Genomic DNA, 18,417 nt, shown 5'->3' with positions numbered 1-18,417 from the left:
TGAATTAATGTAATAAAAACGCTATCGTTTGTACACAACATTCCCGTGTACAGTGGCTCAAAATATATTTGAAGGCTGTGTTTGATGTCTTTGCATTAGATCACATATCAAAGTAAGTGTTTTTAAAGCACCCTTTTCAAGCATTTCGTACAAAGGAGAGTGCTTGGTTTGAAATAATTAAACTATACAGAATTGACTTTATGCACAGCTGCACTACTTCCTGAACTTAAGCCAGCTCCTTGTTTCCTGTCTCCCATTATTGGATAAATTGATTAATCCAGCCAGGTATGCCTGACCTCAGTAGTCACGGCAACAATAATCAGACACACCTGAATTAATCAAGTTCGGCCAATAAGGAAGTAGTGCAGCTGTGCATAAAGCCAATTCAAAATAATAATATAAATAGAGACTCTTTGCTTGTCACTCGTTAATAAAACATGTTTAGTTAATTTGATTAACTAGGCTACACATGGCAGTTCATGACACTGACCTATGTGAACATAATAATCTCTAAACTGATTAAAAGTTGGTTGAAAGACAAACGTGAAGATAGTTTTTTTTTTGCTGGCGTTGCCAGAATTTCATGCATATTATATAGATGCCATTTGGTTTGACATTTTACTGTCATTGCACTGAAATTAACATGTGGCTTAAGCTTCCAACTCCTTAACATGAAAATGTTCTAAAACGGCAGTCAGCTTTCAGACTTAAACAAGAGACAACAATTTTATGAAATATCACTTCATGAATATCATATTGTATTATTAATCAGTGGTCACTGAGATGCTATGATAGTGGACACATGCAATACATGCAGATAAACGAGAGTTAACAAAATCTGATACATTCAGATATAATAGTTGTGATTTTATTTATTTAGATTGTCAATATGGTACTGAATATGATCATCCTTTACTCTAAATGCTGCGATATGATGCAGAGTAGTTTCTTTAGATCATCATTTGCATGGTTTCAGCTGGTCCAGCTGTGTTTTGCTTGAAATGAGTCAGCATGAGAAATGAAGAATGTAGCCTCGAAAGAAAGCCTGTCTCAAAGTTGGCCTTGAGGTTTTTGTTACCTAGCTTAATATACATTGTTTAATTCCTATTGTCATATTGAAAAGAGAAAAGGGATTTAAATGAACTTTTTAAGCTTTCACAGACTATTACAAATAACCCAGAATTTACCTGCTCTGTTCCATAATTTTGGAAGACAACTGTAGGCAGAAATGTGTGCCTTTATGATACTATTTTGTTTTGTCTGTTTTGCTTAATTCAGTCACTGAGATTTCCAGGCAATTTCTCTTCGCTGTGGAGTTTGCTTGTTATGACCCATACATGAAGGAGAAACTGCATTACACTTTAAACAGGAAACATTTTTTTTTTGTTTTTTTTTTTTTTTACCCACAAATGGAAATACATAGACATGGAAAGCTAATTAGAAATGTAGGGACTTTTGTTAAAATCTGTTGCTACATTTACTCAATTCCAGTAAATTGTATCGATGAGGAATTAGATTTTACTGCCCTAAATTTTCATTCTGAGTAATGACAAAAAGAGAAAAACTCTTTTGAAATAACGTCATCCACACATCCAGTACACAGTTTTGCCTGTTTGAGGTTACTTTGCCACAAAACGTTCATAATTTTCTCCGCTTTTATGTATTTATTTTAATTTAATTTTGGTCACATCTTTTTAGTTTAAACAAGGCTGTTTGACCTTTATTTGATCAACTTCATGCCTTCCATGTCTGTGATAGAGGGCATTTTCTGTTATCTTATCACATCTTTAACAGTAATAGACACAATTTTCTTCTACTAGACATGAAATGAGCCTTCTGAAGGAAAATTTCTTTCAGACGACCTGTGAATCAAATGTGTTTGGCTTTTGTATTATTAAAAGCCTGGTCTAATTCAGAATGCTGTTGTCTGTCACCTAATTGTCACCCATAAATGATAAAGAATCAGGTTAAACTCTTCAATTCTCGGCACATGATTACCATGCCTGCCGTTTCACCGCTTCATCTCTGTCAGCCGGGTGTGCAGTGATTAGCATGTAAGTGCTAGCATGTAATTACAGAGCAGCTTCTTTTCCTTTAATGATTACCGTTAACACAAAGCCTCTGACGAGGTGAATGAGGACACGGCTCACTCTATTAAAAGACAGAACAGACACTTGGATGGTCTAAAAATTTAATTCGTGGAAAATGTGAACTTCCTCTCGCTTTTCTAACGTGAGATCAAAGGCATTTATGAATAGGCTAGTACTTTGTGCCCTCTGTGCGTGTGGTGAACCTTCTGAAAGTGCCAATGTCAGTCTGAGCACTTCGAATTAAAAGGTTTCAGGAACAAATGACTATCATTTTACAAGGCTTAATAGTGTTTTAGTTGATTGGGATGCCACTCAGTTCAGCAGAGACTGCCTGGAAGTTGAAGAGGTTGTGTTGGCAACATTCATTAGACCAGTTTGTTAAACAATATCATTGCAGAAAAGCTTTTTTGACAGTTATTTCATGCTGCTTGAGCTGATGAAATTGTATTCCTCATATCCATTGACATTGGAAATGGTAGTTGGATAGTTAGAAAAAAAAATAGTTAATTAGCTTTTCTTTTATTCGATGTGGTTTTTAACAAATGTTAGGATATGTAATGTTAAAGTTTTCACATCTTAGGCAGTGTAGTCATAGCCAAAGTGTTTACAAGGTTAAAATATTGCTCAAATATGAAGTCATCTGAATGCAAGCTATGGAGACGGCCCATTGTCTGTGCAGATGCACAGTGAACTTTGAAAGAGCTTCACTGTTTGTTTGCCCACTCATCTGTGACCCATATTTTTTCCCTCTGTGTTTCGCTTTTTTTTAATTTGAGCGACCAACTTATGAAAACATGGCGCGTTGATATGTGTCTAGTACTGCAGCTCTCTTATTGTGAAATTTATTACATGCTAATATGTTGTGAGTTGACTTTTTTTAACTTTCAGAATGAGCACCTCAGTGGTACATGGGTCAAATAAGAGTGTTTGCAATAAAGCAAGAGAAAAATCTCTAGTTTCAAACACATGCAGGTTCATTCCTTTGCCTTATACCTTTATTAAAGTAAAGGAGCAAGGCAAAGGAGTATCTTACAAGAATTATTATTAATGTTATGTTTTAGGAAAATTATTTTTCATGTACTTTTTAATGCGTGTTGGCATGACCTGAGTTTGCCAAGTCAACAAAAGTTTTTCGATTATGAATAATATGCAGTAAAGCAGTTTTGTTAATAATAATAATAATACTTGTCATTATAATAATCAGTAAATACATATTTATTTTGATCATGAATAAATAATGAATATATAAATAATTAAAATATGCAAAACAAGTGCTACCCAATTTTTTTTTGTGTGAATAATTCAATTCTTGAGGTTGTTTTTCCTTATGATGTCAGGACAGTTTAATCACCCATTTTTGACTTTATGCTTACAATCAAATGAATTGGATTTAATTAATAGATTTTGGAAAAGATGAGCATCATGTCATTGACCCATCTGCTGCGTACATCATTTTAGACCAGTTTATTTAGTTTGGATACAATCCTGATGCAGCACAGTCAAGGCTCGTCCTCATGTTGTTCCTTGTATCGCTCAAGTCTAATTTCAAGTGATCAGCCATGGCTTTGGTCTGCTGTGTGGGAGTACATAATCGGATGTTTCATTCTGGCTGAATTAGCCCTCCAGAAAGACCACATCACTTTAAGGCCTCCTCCTGCCCTGTCAGAGTCCATCGCGGGTGATGACGCAAACACACATACACACACACATTCACACACGCATACACACTTAAGACATGGATGGCTAGAGGCTGTTAAAATGAGGTGTTGAGAGTTGGCTCACACGCTCCAATGCGCCATGTTTCTGGGTGCTTGTCACTGGGCAGTGCCATCCTATCCGCCCCCCTGTACTGGCACTTATTGGTGCCATTGGTAGAGTCACTTTTACTGATGGGTTTAATCGTCAGGATTGGTACTGGCGCTTAATATGACGTCTTCGTGCACTGCCCCTGCGGATGTATCAGCTGCATCCCAGTTTTTTTTTTTCTGTACTCTGAGGCAGAATCTCTCTAATGCTGTCTCTTCTCCAGTATTTTGAGAGCCAAAGGAAATTCTGTATTTTATCTGGAATAAGGCAGTGTAGATAATGACCTGTCTCCTCGGTTTTTCCACAAGAAAGAAGGAAGGATTTTTTTTATGGTTAATTCTGTAGGTGGACAGACATATGGGTAAAACAGCCACCTTCAATATTAGTTTTGATTAATATAATCATGCTTCTTATAAATATCAGTAATATGCTGTATAAACAGTTCAATGTATACCAATTTATTCTGCTCTTGTTTTCATGCTTTTATTTTTCACATGGTCATGACTTGACAAAAGGTTAGTAGCCAGTTATTTATAGTAGTCTTAGGCATGTAAATGCAATATTTCAAGCCGCAATCAAAGGATTTTTGACTAATTCAATAGAAATTGAATACCCTCTCTGGTGTTGTTATGGCGTCTGATTGATTTGCTGGAGTTTACGCTTACACAGGCGAGCCTTTTGAATGCAGCAATGACTCAGCATCCATCGACAGTCATGATGGTGCTGCTTTTGGTTGTGAGGCAGAGCACTGCGGGGTTTCCCTTTCACATGTACCGTGTGGGGGTCTGAACGCGACAACATTAACCCCTCACTTTCCTCTCCATCTTGAGGTTGAATGCTTTTCACGCCTTACCTGTGTAAAATGGAGGCTCTGAGGTAAAATGGTAGGTACATCATCACTGTGTAAGAAAATCCCACTCTGTATCCGAGCGATTGGAAAACCCCAGCCTTTCAAGTTAGATGTTTAAACCTAGCCTACTTAAGTTGTTATATTTCCAGTTCCATGTTGCAAAGTTTTGATTGGTTTTTACAGTTATGCTTGGTATGAAGTGCTTAGCTCAGCAGTGTTTATCACATGGGTGTTTATTGTTTAGACTGTTAAAGAAAGTATGGTCAAAGTACCACAAGTTACCACTTAAATTTGTACGAACAAGTTAATGTCATTTTTGAAGTTAAACTTGAGTGTTGTCTGAGAGTGTCAGCTTGCCTGTTTAAATTGTTCATTTTCAGGAAGTCATTTTGAAACAGTAGCTTCTCGAGCTACAAGCTTAAAAATTAGCAACAACTAGCTAAAAGTATTTAAAAAGTAGTTAGCTATTACAAGTTGCTAACTACATTAGCCGTGTCGTTTGTTTCCACAAATTAGCTGTTTTTATCGGCCACATTAAAAAGGGAGATCTGAATGAATGACTCACTCACATTAAAAAAAAAAAAAAACCTTTATTGTAAACTTAGCGATAGCAGCATTTATCTAAATACTGACATTGAAAAAAAAAGAAACAAACAAACAAACAAAAAACGGTGTGTAGGTAGGAACGTGGATAACAGAATTGTTTTTTTTTTTTTTCCTATGTCCATTGAACCAATTTACTTAAATTAATCAAACTTCTTGTTGCTACTTGAGGAATAACTTTTGGTTATGGCCTTAGTGCATTCGGTAGTACATCTATTTATTTGATGCTACATGCTTCTTGTTGGAGAAAGTAGCTTTTCCTGGAAAACTTACACTATTAAAAAAAAATAGAGGTTGTCTTGTCATCTTATTGAAAAAGTGATTTAAATTAGTAATGTCGCTTTAAATTAAGCTGTCAAAACAACATAATCAAATTGTCAGGTACATTTCCAAATTATCAGCTGAAGGTTTTTTTTTTTTTTTTTTTTTTTTTTTTTTGCTGCATAACTTATTATGCACTCCAGTTATGACTTAACCGTGACACATATATGAAATTCTAGGTGAATCGGAAAGTACTGTACGTGGGCGAATTTTGCCAGTGCAATTATTATTAACACCCTCTCCAATACATGGTTATTAATCATAGGTTATTAAAATATTATTTTCGCAATGATTGTTGTTTACGGCGTTCTTTTTTATGTGAGTCATTGAAATGTGATGTGTTTAGTATTCTTGTTTCTAGATGTTTCTAGTAATCTGATTATTTTTTTTTTCCCTGTTCTTTTGAACCCAACAGTAATAGTGTGCATTCACAATAAACATCAGGTTTGGTTGGGCCTGTATCCATGAGTGCGCTCTTGCTGGAGGCGTTCTATGGCGGTTCCCACAAACAGCTGGTCGATCTTCTCAAGCAAAGTGTTGAAGACTGTGTAAGCTTCACTCTACCTGCGAAGAAATGGCACTGGAGGGCCAGAACTTCTGCTTTGTACTTCATGCAAGCAGTTCCAGCAAGTTCCACGTACAGGTCAGCAGAGGTCATCAGTATGGTTGTGTTCCTTAAAGTAATTTTATTGTTTTTCTTTTAAAGAGATAAATATGTAAATATACTGACACAAAAATATTTGGAAAGTTTTAGACATTCTTATTATTAATTATTTCAATGCATTAGATAAAGAATGTTAAGGCAAGTGTCATCTGCAAATAAATCGTCATGTACACCATTTCAGACATTTGCATGACCTTAAATGTTGTCAGGTTAAGTATAATCGGTGTACAATGCACTTACTGACTTACTCAGTTCTACTGTACTCATCCTCCAAGTCTCATACTTTAAAGCCACCTAGTTGTGGTTTCTTATTTACTGCAAAGCATGGCTGAGGATATTGTAGCTATACAGCTAATAGAACTTAGCAAATATTTTAGATGCCCACATATACCAAATACTTTTTTTTTAATTTAAAATCCTGTCTGAATCTAACACATTTCTGCCTTTCCTGCACAACCTCTCCATAAAAATATGGATCAGATTTGAATATACAATGCTTCTACATTTTATCCTAAGATTTTTACCAACTAATGCTAATTTTCTCTGCGATGCAGGTGTAAATTCATCACATTTTTTAAGCTTTTTCCTTCTTAAATCACAGATATGGCTATCTAGCAATTGTCATCTTTTTTTTTTTTTTAAATGTCTACTAACACATCACAGTAGCTTTGTGTAATAACACCAGTGTAATGTGGTTTGACATTTTTACACGTAATACTAGGATGTTCTTTAAAGTCAAAAACAAACTTTATCAAAGTTAAAGGTGTCCCTGGTACATGTGGGTACACATCACTATACAAGCAGATTATTTAGCTGATTAGTTGTATTGCAAGAAAATAACCAACACTGAGATAAATGTAAGGAGTGTAATTATAGCTACTTGTTTTATTTTATTCCCTAAAACCACTAATGCCATGTAATAAGTGAGTAGGAATGAGTACGAAAAATAGAATAAATGTTCATAATTAGTCTCATTACAAACGACTCTCATTACAATTGTAGTAAAATTCGTAATCGTCAAATATGCAGATGTGGAAATAAGGATATGCAGGGTGTTTAAAGATTTGATTGGGCCAGCCCAGTGTCAATCAAGAAAAGAACCAATGGGCCGTCATCTATATGCTTCATGGGCCGTTCTGTGAGAAGAAGAAAAAAATCTACGCTGACTTTTTTTGTCCAATGCATTAGATCCCAGCACTGCCAATTAAGCAAAACAAAACTAAACAAATGGGCCACATGTTTTATGGGCCGTTTTTTTATTTCTTTTTTTTTAAGTATGATATGTATTATGGTGTGTTCTATTATAGCCAACGAACCGACTCGGACCTGGGATTTGACATCACGTCCACACTTCAAGCGTTCTATTATGTTTTGCGTGTCCGAGTCGGAGAAAAAAAAAATGGATGCCACCCGGAAAGCTGTTATAATGGTAGCACTGGCCGAGTACCAGGCACTTACATTAAAAAAATATATACTACACCTTATCAAAACGCAACATTAGTAATTGCACTCACAACCGATTCCCATACCTACAGGGGACGCAGTAATACGAGTGATTATAATTGTCATTTAAAATACCAAAGCGGTTCAAAAACAATGAAAAATAATTCATTCTTACAAGTCACAGGGTGCAGCCATCTTGAATTCTGAAACGGAATTCTTCCTCGGTGTCCTCACGGTTGTCCGACATCCGAGAGGTGAAATCTGAGGAAAGCTATGCAACGTCTGTTGTCCGATTCGGATCTCCGAGACGGGATGAATAATAGAACGCACCATTACCCCACCGGGAAAGTGCCCGGTCTGGTCACACGTCATCAGAGAAGAGGAGACAAGATAAGATAAGAGACGAGATGTCGTTGCAAGAGGGAGGGGAAGTTATTTTGATTAAAGATTACAAGGTGCACAGATAAATCATTTTTTATAGATACGACAAAAGAATTGTTGATTGTTGAATTCAATTTATTTAATTAACATGTGTTCATCTAATTGTTTAGTGTTTTTTAAATTCATGCTCCTTCAAAATATAGCTAATGTTCATTTATACAACTGTGTAGAATATAACATAAATCTAGATTAATGAACTTGAAGTGTTTTTCATTGTTAGGTTATGATACCTAAAGTAATTCATTAAGTAATGCTAAGTAATCAAAACTCATTGTAAAATGTTACCAGAATCAGGTTATTTTCAGTTTACGATAATATTTTAAAATGTGTGCCTTCACCTAAAGTGCACTATGGGGAGATTATACACTTTGAACTCTCCGAAGATTTGGTTCAAATAGAGTTTCTAAAACTTCATAAACAAGGACACAAACACATTTAGAGAATAGGATCCGATGGGGACTTTCTTGCTTCCTTTTAAGGGACGGAGAAACCGCAGGTGGGTGGGGGAAGCCCTGAGCATTCTTTCAGCTGCAATCTCATCTTGCTGCACTCAAAGTTAAGCAAAAGGAAAAACATACGTTTCATTCTTAAAGTCAAGTATCAAATATGCACAGTCAGAACCCTTCATGTGTCAACTGGACGCGCTTTCAAAACTTGTATCAATTGTCAGGCCCTCATGGCATTTTGTGAAAATATTTGAATGTGGTCCATTTCATTGAATTGTGATTGTCAAAATGGTTCATCTCTTCTCATGCTTGCAAAACCAAGTAATGAAGAAGTACTAAAGATACAGTAACAATTTTTTACAAGGTCCCATTAGTTAACATTAGTTAATGCATTAACTAACATCAACTAGCAATGAGCAATACATTTGTTACAGAATTTTGGTACAGTAATCTGCGTTAACATTATTGCTTATTGTTAGTTCATGTCAGCTCTGGTCCATTAAACAGTATTAACAGGCACAACTTTTGATTTGAATAATCTATTAGAAAATGTTGAAATTAGTATTTCTCATTGTTAGTTCATTTCAGCCATGTAGTAAACTAACGTCAACATATGAAACCTTATCGTAAAATGTTACCAAAACTACAGTGCGCCAAGAGCAACGCTTGCTTTTCCAGATTGGCACCTTTGATAATGCAGTTCCACAAACCTGACTCAGCACAGAGCAGCTTGCCCACCCACTGTTTCTCTTATCTTACAGGTTCTCACAAAGCCAAAATGTCTGGTTTTGTTACGGTTAATAGTTTGCGCTGGAAAAAGTCAGTGGGCGACAGTTACGGTAACGCCAAAGTTTGATGAAAGCCAACAATGGGTCCTGTGTAGGATTGTTTACACACCTTGGATGAAGTTCATATCTATCGAGTACATTCATTCGAGATTTAAAGTTCTTTCCACTGAAATAGATGAGTCAGATTTAGCTTTTGGCTTTTGGTGGGCCCATCGCTCATTAGGGTTTATACGACCAATGCCGTTTGCCTACTTGCCTACTTGCCTCATCAACCACATCAACCGGTCTGACCTAAAAAGTTGCATTAAACTCAAGTGTCTGTCCTCACCTCCAGTTCAAAGGGAAGCAGAGTAAACCTTCCTGTTTTATTATTACTGGACGCACTCCACTTGACAATTTCGAGAGGAAAAAGGAAAGCAAGACTAAAAATAGTAACTTCCATCATCTGGTTTGATTTCAGAGTTGTGTGCAAGCAAGGATTTGGGAGGTGCCGTTCGGCGCTCGTCCTGATGGAGTTGAGGAATGGAGACGTAATCCTGCCGCACAGTTACGAGGGCGCAGGGTGGTTGAAGGTCCCCCTTTCACGCTGATCTTAAAGCAGTGTGATTGGTTTTTCGTATAGTTAAGATTAGGAATTGGTTAGGGGGAGCTGGTTGTAGATTAGCATAAAAGGGACTCTTCTGACAGCGACAGAGTCACGGTCGCGAGGCCGCGGGCTCCCCACATCAAAGAGACTGGCGAGCGGGCTGGAGGGTTAGACTGACAGGCGGTGGGGGCTTAGAAGAGGGGGCTGGGTTCATTTAGGGAGACCAGAACTGAACTTCAAAGCCCTTGTCCCATGGCTCTTAGCACATACAAGGGTAAAATTTTCAATGGTCCCCTACTTGTGTATATAACATCTTAAAGCAGTGTTCATTAACCTCAATAATGTTTCTTTCAGCAGAGTGTGCAAAGATTGTCCTCTTGTGTTTCAAATGATGCTTTTTCTTTTCTTTTGCAGATCTATGATTTCATTTTTTACTCTGAGACCTCTGCTGCGGGCGTTTTTTATACATTTTTGCATTTCAAAAAGTAAACTTCTGAATGTTAGTTATATTAACTTTACTACTGTTACAAAAAAGTAAGAAAGTACTTTAATTCTATAGCCTGACTTCGTCATACTCGTATTCTAGTCAGAATGTGAGTCTGATACTGAGTCTGTTGTCAGCAGAACTCAACTGCACGCACGCTGGAAGTTGTAGTAAAATAATGAGTGTTGCTTCTTTTACTTGGTCCTCCATGAGTGCGACCAATGGAGAAACCACAATGACCACAGGGTTTTCATTGCGTCCCATCTTCTTAGCGTCCATCAGAGCCAGCTGATAAAATAAACTTTTGCCGAATCCCATAGGAAGGACGGCAAACACATCTTTCAGATCGACAAATGCCTTGATTGCAGTTCTCTGTTCATCTTTTAAAATGAATGTGCTGTTGATTTCTTTTACAACAGAAGCGATAGTGGAATCTATACATCTCATTTCTGCAGCTGCAGTCATCTTTGAGGGAAACCAGTTCAACCCAATCGCTCTTTGACGTAACTGCAGATCGTCTGTCCATCATCGTATAAAGCCCGCCCTGGCAATCTGATTGTCCCGACTAATTCTGAACCGATCATAATTACTCCTCAATCGAGTCCAGACCGAACTTCGCGACCAAAAAATGTTGTGGACGAGGTTCGGGCTGGCATCCAGGCTACTTTTATTTAGCCAATACACACTAAATTGTTCAAACGTGCCGTACATTGTAGGCTACATTTTTGCAATTTTAACCTCACAGTGTGCCATTATATCACACATGATCACTGCATAGGCTACTGACTGTTTAGAATCATTTTTTATCTTATTGTTTTATTGCAATTTTTTACATGATTAGCAAATCAATTTTCTAGTTGCATTTGGGGATAGGGGACTTTTCCCCCCACATTACAACAGGCCTTTGTGTTCAGAACAATTTTTGTTACAATGAGGATCAATGCTTAGACCTATCATAGAGCATTGATGTTCATGGCAGACAGCAAATTAATGGTTCCTTCTTTAATCTTTTTTTTTTCTTCTTTCTCTGTCTCGCAGAGTTTTGTTCACAAGCTCCGTCCTCAATCTTGCTGAGCTTGTAGCCCTGCGGCCTGATCTCGCTCATCTTAAGAAGGTCCTCTACTTCCATGAGAACCAGCTGGTATATCCAGTCCGAAAGAGACAAGAAAGAGACTTCCAATATGGTTACAACCAGATCCTCTCATGGTAAGAGCAGAGTCTGGTGAACTTTACAAAAGTACCTGATGAAGAAAAACATAACTTTTTATGGTTACCAGACATTTCTAATGTGCTGGATATTACACATGCTGGATTTAAAATAAATAATCATAGCACACAGTATGCAATTTATATTTCATCATTAGTTTGTACTGTAGAAAAAAAAAAGGAATATGCAAATTTTTGCAGAACTAAAATACATTAGTTTAAGGGAAATGGAAATGCTGTGAGTTACTTTAAATTGTAGTAATAATGCACATAGTGTGCATTGATGGCTAAATATAATTTAGAGTTGTATGGCAGAGTATATGCCCTTTTTTAATTCATCGCTAATAATATCAATGGTTGAATCGCTAATATCAATGGTTGAACTAGAAATCTGGTCACCATTACGTATATTAGTATGTCAGTATAGTCTTTTAATAAGAAGTACCATTTCTGTTCCAGATTGGCTTTTTATTCACTAGAGAGACAGTGTGTCTGAGACAGAATAGTTTATCATGCGCGTTACTTGGCATGATGTGGTTGGTTAATTATTGGATCGTATAATGGCGCTCTAATTCTTAAGAACTCAATGTATTAAAGCCTAATATCATAATCAATCTTGATGCTTGAAAGAAGGGTTTTAAGAGCTCTAATTGGAATACATTGTGATTGTTGTCTGTCAGAGTATCATGTCAATAATTCAAAGGCCCTTTGCTTGCTCAACTTTATTAACGTGGCAGAACAGTGACACAAAAAAGAGCTCGGCTCCTCTAATTCACTCTCTAATTGAGTGCAATGCCGTGATTGATTCTGGCAATTGGGGTGTGCCATTTAAAAACATGGTTTGTTTGTGTCTGTGGATTCTAATCAACATGTATTAGATATTTTAAGTGACTAGTTACTATAGATGTCTGCTAAGCACGGCTTTCCATATAAGAGTAAAGTTCGCTTTTCAAAGCGTATGTTGTTTTCAATAACGCTCATTTTCGAGAATTAATTAAGGAGCGGAGAAATATTGTGACATTTTGTGGCTTGCTTTGTCAGTGTTTATCTTCCTCCATCATCTGAAATGAAAATGTTTTCCCAGCCTGGTCGCGGATGTGGTGGCGTTCAACTCCTCGTTCAACATGGAGTCCTTCCTCTCCTCTATCTCCACCTTCATGAAGACCATGCCCGACCATCGACCCAAAGATCTGGACCGGCTCATCCGACCCAAGTGCCGTGTCTTCCACTTCCCGATTCGCTTTCCTGATGTCACAAGGTCTGTTCTTTATATCCCTCACCACAGCCTTCTAGGGATCACTCCTCCACTGATTAAAAAATGTGCTAGCAAGTTCACTCTTAATCCGCCCCCAAAAGCTGATCGTGTATGCAAGCGTGGTTAATGGCGAGTGGGCAAAGTTGTGTAAGAAAGTGATTAAAATAGACAGCTTTAATATCCTGTGTGGATCACTTGACACGCTCCGGCTACAGATACGTGCTTGTGCTTGGGCGCACATGCATGGACATACACAACATGCCCACTGGGACAGAAAGTGATTTCTTTGTGTTCTAGTCTGTTTGACTGTAGATGGTGTAGAAATTTGTGTTTGATTTTTGTGTGGCTGAGCGACCGCAGTAAAATAATTAGTGAGGATTTTTACTTGGGGCATTTCATCTGCATTGAATGGCAGGTTATTAAAATTCACCATTTTTCTAAAAAACATTTTCAGAAACCTTTTGGCTCATGTGGACGCAAGCAACTGTAGTGAACTGACTATTCATGCATGTATCCATTAATTATATATTGCTTTTAGTTGGTTATCATGACTTAAAATGCATATTTATTTGGTATTTAAAATAGTCTTGCATTTTGAGATTGCTTGATTAGAGGAAATAGCTAGGAAGAAGCAAATATTTAAAATGCGTGATGTCCTTGCGTAATCACTGGTCCCTGAATTGATTTATACTGTTATTTAGGGTCTCTGAGCACACTGCTCTTTTCCCCTCCCCTACAGCTTTAAAATCTCACTGTTCTGCGTACTTCGTTTTAGACTTAGAGTCTAGATTGGCTTCAGAATTTGCTTCCCGAACTGTCGTCTTCGATCAACAATCATGGGTGTGTTTTTTTTTTTCCAAAGCATTGTCAAGAATAAGTCGGTTAGAAGCAACTCCTGCTTCTTGTTAGATTCCTAATGAACAGCAAGCAGGACCTGAAACGAGTGGAACAATATTGTAAATTCATTTTGATTCAAGGCATTCTTGGGCTGGATTATGTGTGCTGTTTTAAAGATTAAAGAGGCTGTAAGCATGTAGTGCATACCATTTCACATTTTCCCTTAGCTGTATCGCAGTCTTTTTTTCAATCTGATGTGCATGTCGCTAATAAATTAGAATTGTGTGAAAAGTTGCGGATTGGTTGCAAACATTTTCAGTAGGTTTTAATAATAAAAAACATACATTTCTAAAGAGTCCAGTTTGTGTTCATTCAATTAAAATTTGAGGATTGAGTTCTGTATAATATGTTAAATGTGTGTATGTATGTATGTATGTATGCATATACTGTGTGTATATATATATATATATATATATATATATATATATATATATATATATACATACATACAGTATATCAGTTATAAAATAAATATATTACTAGAATATATTACTATATAAAATATAATTAGATATTTAAATCATAAATAAAATATTATATACTGTATGTACACTCACAAACACCCAATATTATAAAAGCGTAATATTTATTTGAATCTGAATCTCATTCTATACGTCTTAGCTCAGCATAAAAATGCCATGTCATATATTTTTATTACATCTTTCTGTTTTATATGTTTGCAGCCCATTACTTTTCTGCCTTCTCTTTGTTCTTTCATTCTGTATATCTAAAATGTTTATCTTCAGGTCTGAGCGAGGCATGTTTTCCATTATCTTTTTGATGCATTTTGATGCATTAGTCAGTTCTTTGTTGACAAAATCAAGATTTTTAATGCACACTTAAAAGAAATATCCAGCCGCTTTGTGTTTTCAAGTTTGTTTTTTGTGATTTAGAAGAGCCAGACCACTGAGGTCACGTTTCAGTGTTTGTCATCACTAAAACAGCTGTGTATGCTTTGCTGTATTTCTTTTTTAAATGCACCTATATTGATAACATAGCTCTCCCTTTTTGTTACGGAAAATACTTTTGTGTTTTATATATGCAAACGAAATGAAAATTACTGTATTGATGGAAACAGTGTGAGTGGAAATAGCGAAAAGCTGAGTCACTTTTGTACGCGATATTTTTAGTCTTTCCTTTATTTTATTTACTAACGATTCACAATCCAATTTGACCGGATGCTAAATATATCTTGACTATAAAAATTTGTTTTTAAGCACAGACACTCCTCCTTTATGTGTTAATTCACAAAATTAAATAAACAATAATATGGTATTACCTCAGTTTTGTTTGAAATAAATAAAATATCAGAAATTCTGTTGAGCACAGCTTGGTGAGCACTTTTTTTTTGCTCTTATCTGATTTGCACCATTCTTTTAATAAATCAGGCAATACATATTATAGGGTCAGGGTATAATTCAAATTTAGTATGGTTTGGATCTGTGATGTCAGCAATAGATCTACTGTACATACTAACAGTTCATTGCATGCGTTTCACATAAACGTAGCTGTCCAGGCAGAGTGTATCTATCGACAGAACCATACATTAGTGGTCTGTTTTACACGTTGTTATAGATGCCTCGTCAGATTTGAGATTGACCAGTGCAAGTTATAGGATTACAGTTAGAATTTTGTTTTGTTTTTTACTGAGAAATGTTATACCTCTAATAGCATGTACAAATAAAGAGCGCTGTCAGTGTTGTTTGTATGTCTACTTGTTTACTATACTGTTTGTGTTTTGTTTCTATGAGGGGATGGATGTGCCCCAATGCTTGGTTGGATGACAAATTTTCTCTGTGTGTAAAATGTGGGTTAAGATGACATTAGTAATGTTGGTCCACACTAGTGTGTGTGTATTTTTGCAAAAGTGTGTGTGTCCGTATCATGGCTAAGAGACGCTGTAAGTAAGCTGACACTGATGACGCAGGGCTCTCGCCTACAGTGTTTCTCAGCTCATTTTCAGATGGTAATTCGCCCCTTCCAAAGCAAACTCACAGAGTGTAAGGAAACGATTATATGCATGGCCGGCCATCCGTCAACATGCCCTGGGTTCTTTTCTCAGCAACCAACTTTGTCCAATCCTTTTAAAAAATTTAAAATATTCCCAGAGACAAACAAGAGAAGAAACAGAGTATTTGATTTGAAATATCTCACAGGTGGGCTCCTGTTGGTCCCTTGTTTGTGTGATGCATATTTCTTATTTATTTCATTCTTTTGTTCTTTTTCTGTCAAAAGAAACAAAAAAAAAAGAAGTAAAATTTTGATAATTATGAAAATATTGGCTCTACTGTCATATACCATATCCTCAAAAGATGCTGTTTAAACAAAAGAAACACTGAAAGATGACAAGAATACTGATGTAAAACGTACGATATAGTCGCGAGAGGACAGCCCACAAAGGTTAGTATGAGGAAACTCCCTTTAAAGAAAATAAAGTACACAGGGTTAGCCCACAGTCACCATCCCCATTTAGTGGAGAAAGATGGAGAAAAATAAACAAGGTAAAAGTAACCTCAGAAAGAAAACATCTTTTGTAATATCTCATTGAATGTAGTAATCCAAAGAAATCTCTACTTTAAAGGCTTCTATTCCCTCGCAGTGTCCTTTGGATCAACTTCATCAGACCTCACTTATTAATTGGCTTTTTGCGTTTAGCCGTAATTCAATCGCGATTGACCCTAGTGAGCAGGAGCCCAGCTGAGCGGGGCCATACCACATCATCAATCACTGAAATCCACAACGCTGGTGGCCGCTATTAAAGGCCAGTCTTTGTATTAAAACACAACAGCCCAACTGGGTATGTTTGCATAAAGTCACATGACAATCAGGTGTCTTTTCAAGAGTTTCAGCCCCAAGGAGCCGCCACATCACAAAGACACTCCTGGAAGGACTCGAATGCAATGCTGCTCTGATTTCCATTGTTCTCCACTCTGGCAGAAGAGTGAATTTGGTTTCCATAGCACTTAACTGGCATCAGATGTTTGCAGAAAGTTCCACGCACCCGATCGGAATGCTAAGATTGATGGCCAGCGCTGTATTGATCCCAATGCTGTGATCTAAAACAATGACAGTTCCTCCTAATACGGGGACCACAGTGCTATCAAGCTCATTGAGGGGAAAATCCATCACAGGAATCTCTCGCATTGTCAGGAGGACCAGGTTTTCATTAGCCCATTTAACTCAGTACAGATAACTGAAGCTACTTTTCAAAGTTGGTGGGGAAAAGAGGGTATTTGGCTGCTTTTTAAAAAGCAGTTCAAAGGCATGGATGTGACTCTCTGTAAGGCGGCCTGCCGCCAATGACTGACTGGCGGAGCGATTCTGTTACTGAAGCAGATGGCAGGATATCCTGCTGTAGAGATTGTCTCAGAACGGTTCAAAGGGAACAGCGCAGTGGAAATTATGCGCCTTGGTCCCATATCGAAGTAATAAAGTCGCATCAAAGACGCCGATTACCTTGTTACATAAACCAGTGCCACGGCTTCATAGTTGTGTGGGTTACATTATTTAATTGAAGCGAGCGGTGGTGTGTTTTTGTAGAAATGTGTGTATGACATTGAGTTGTCGAGTTGTCCCTGGGTGGCTTGGGAAACCATTCCAATGTATTGGAAAATTTGCAAGCATGTTTTGTAAATACGCATATCTAAAAGCTGCTTTTGAGATAAAGCTGCGATGGATCTGCTGATGTTGAACCTCTGCTAATCCTGCTTTTCGAACTTGCTCAGGTCCCCGTGGAGGCCTTGATTATCACTGTACTCACTTGGAGTCGGTAGCCACCAGCGGTCAGAAACTCATCACTTGGCACCCGAGCTCCAAATCCTCATGCGCCTTGCTACTCATCCTGTTGCACTCTCTTTTTTGATTGCTCTTAAGCCTTAATGTGGGCAGGATGGGGTGATGAGGAGATGGGCTTTCTTAATCAAATCGCTGAGCGTTTAATCTTGTCGGTGAAACATCTGGCGGGCACCTTTTTTCATTTGTTTCTTTGACATCGGATTCCACCACCTCGTGCTTTGAGGACATTTTCAAAAGGGATCTCTAGCCTTGTGGAACGGAGACTCTTCAGTATGTGCCCTGTGAAAATAATCCAATGGTAAAGCCCAAAGGTATGGCATGCGTCTGATCTCCAGATCACGTGTGCCAGGAACGAACCACAATTGAGTCCATATGGTGCTTTCAAGTGCTAGGAGCGAACCGTGATAAATAGGAATGAATCAAGAATAAAGCCCCTGGCTTCAGAGATTTGTCCCAAACAGCTGGCTTGTGGCCATAGGTTTTGCCATGATGTAATCAGGACATGCAGGTATTTGTAAAACACAAGTCAAAATGTGTCATCTTTGATTGTTTGCTCTTAGGGAATGTTTGCTCTTTGCTCTTAGCTTGCTCTTTGCTCCTATACATTTTCTAGTCTCAGACCTCAAAAGACCTCAGGCCATTTTAGAAACCTAACCAAAGTGTATTTATAATGTTTATATTTTAATAATAATTAAAAAATGAACAGTGAATCGAATAGCTCTCAGATGCTGAATACACTGGA

General features: G+C 37.3%; 1 protein-coding gene across 3 annotated transcripts in view; it reads left to right on the top strand.

The window, feature by feature from the left end:
* qtman (queuosine-tRNA mannosyltransferase) overlaps positions 1 to 18,417 on the top strand; it is a 37,666-nt gene that overhangs the window by 635 nt on the left and 18,614 nt on the right. For 2 of the 3 annotated variants that reach the window (XM_039655940.2, XM_039655938.2), the window contains exons 2-4: positions 6,086 to 6,313; positions 11,561 to 11,728; positions 12,813 to 12,986. In XM_039655940.2, coding sequence (XP_039511874.2) covers positions 6,135 to 6,313; positions 11,561 to 11,728; positions 12,813 to 12,986 — 521 coding nt within the window. In that variant the 5' untranslated portion in view covers positions 6,086 to 6,134. Of the gene's footprint in view, positions 1 to 6,085; positions 6,314 to 9,912; positions 9,999 to 11,560; positions 11,729 to 12,812; positions 12,987 to 18,417 lie in introns of those variants that run through there. The other variant, XM_089133226.1, reaches the window with a different exon arrangement.

The sequence above is a fragment of the Pimephales promelas genome, chromosome 7 (genome assembly GCF_988280905.1).
Source record: "Pimephales promelas chromosome 7, fPimPro1.hap1.1, whole genome shotgun sequence".
In the NCBI taxonomy this organism is placed as follows: Eukaryota; Metazoa; Chordata; class Actinopteri; order Cypriniformes; family Leuciscidae; genus Pimephales; species Pimephales promelas.
Note: the sequence above shows the minus strand (reverse complement) of the source record. Positions and strands in the feature narration are given on the sequence as shown.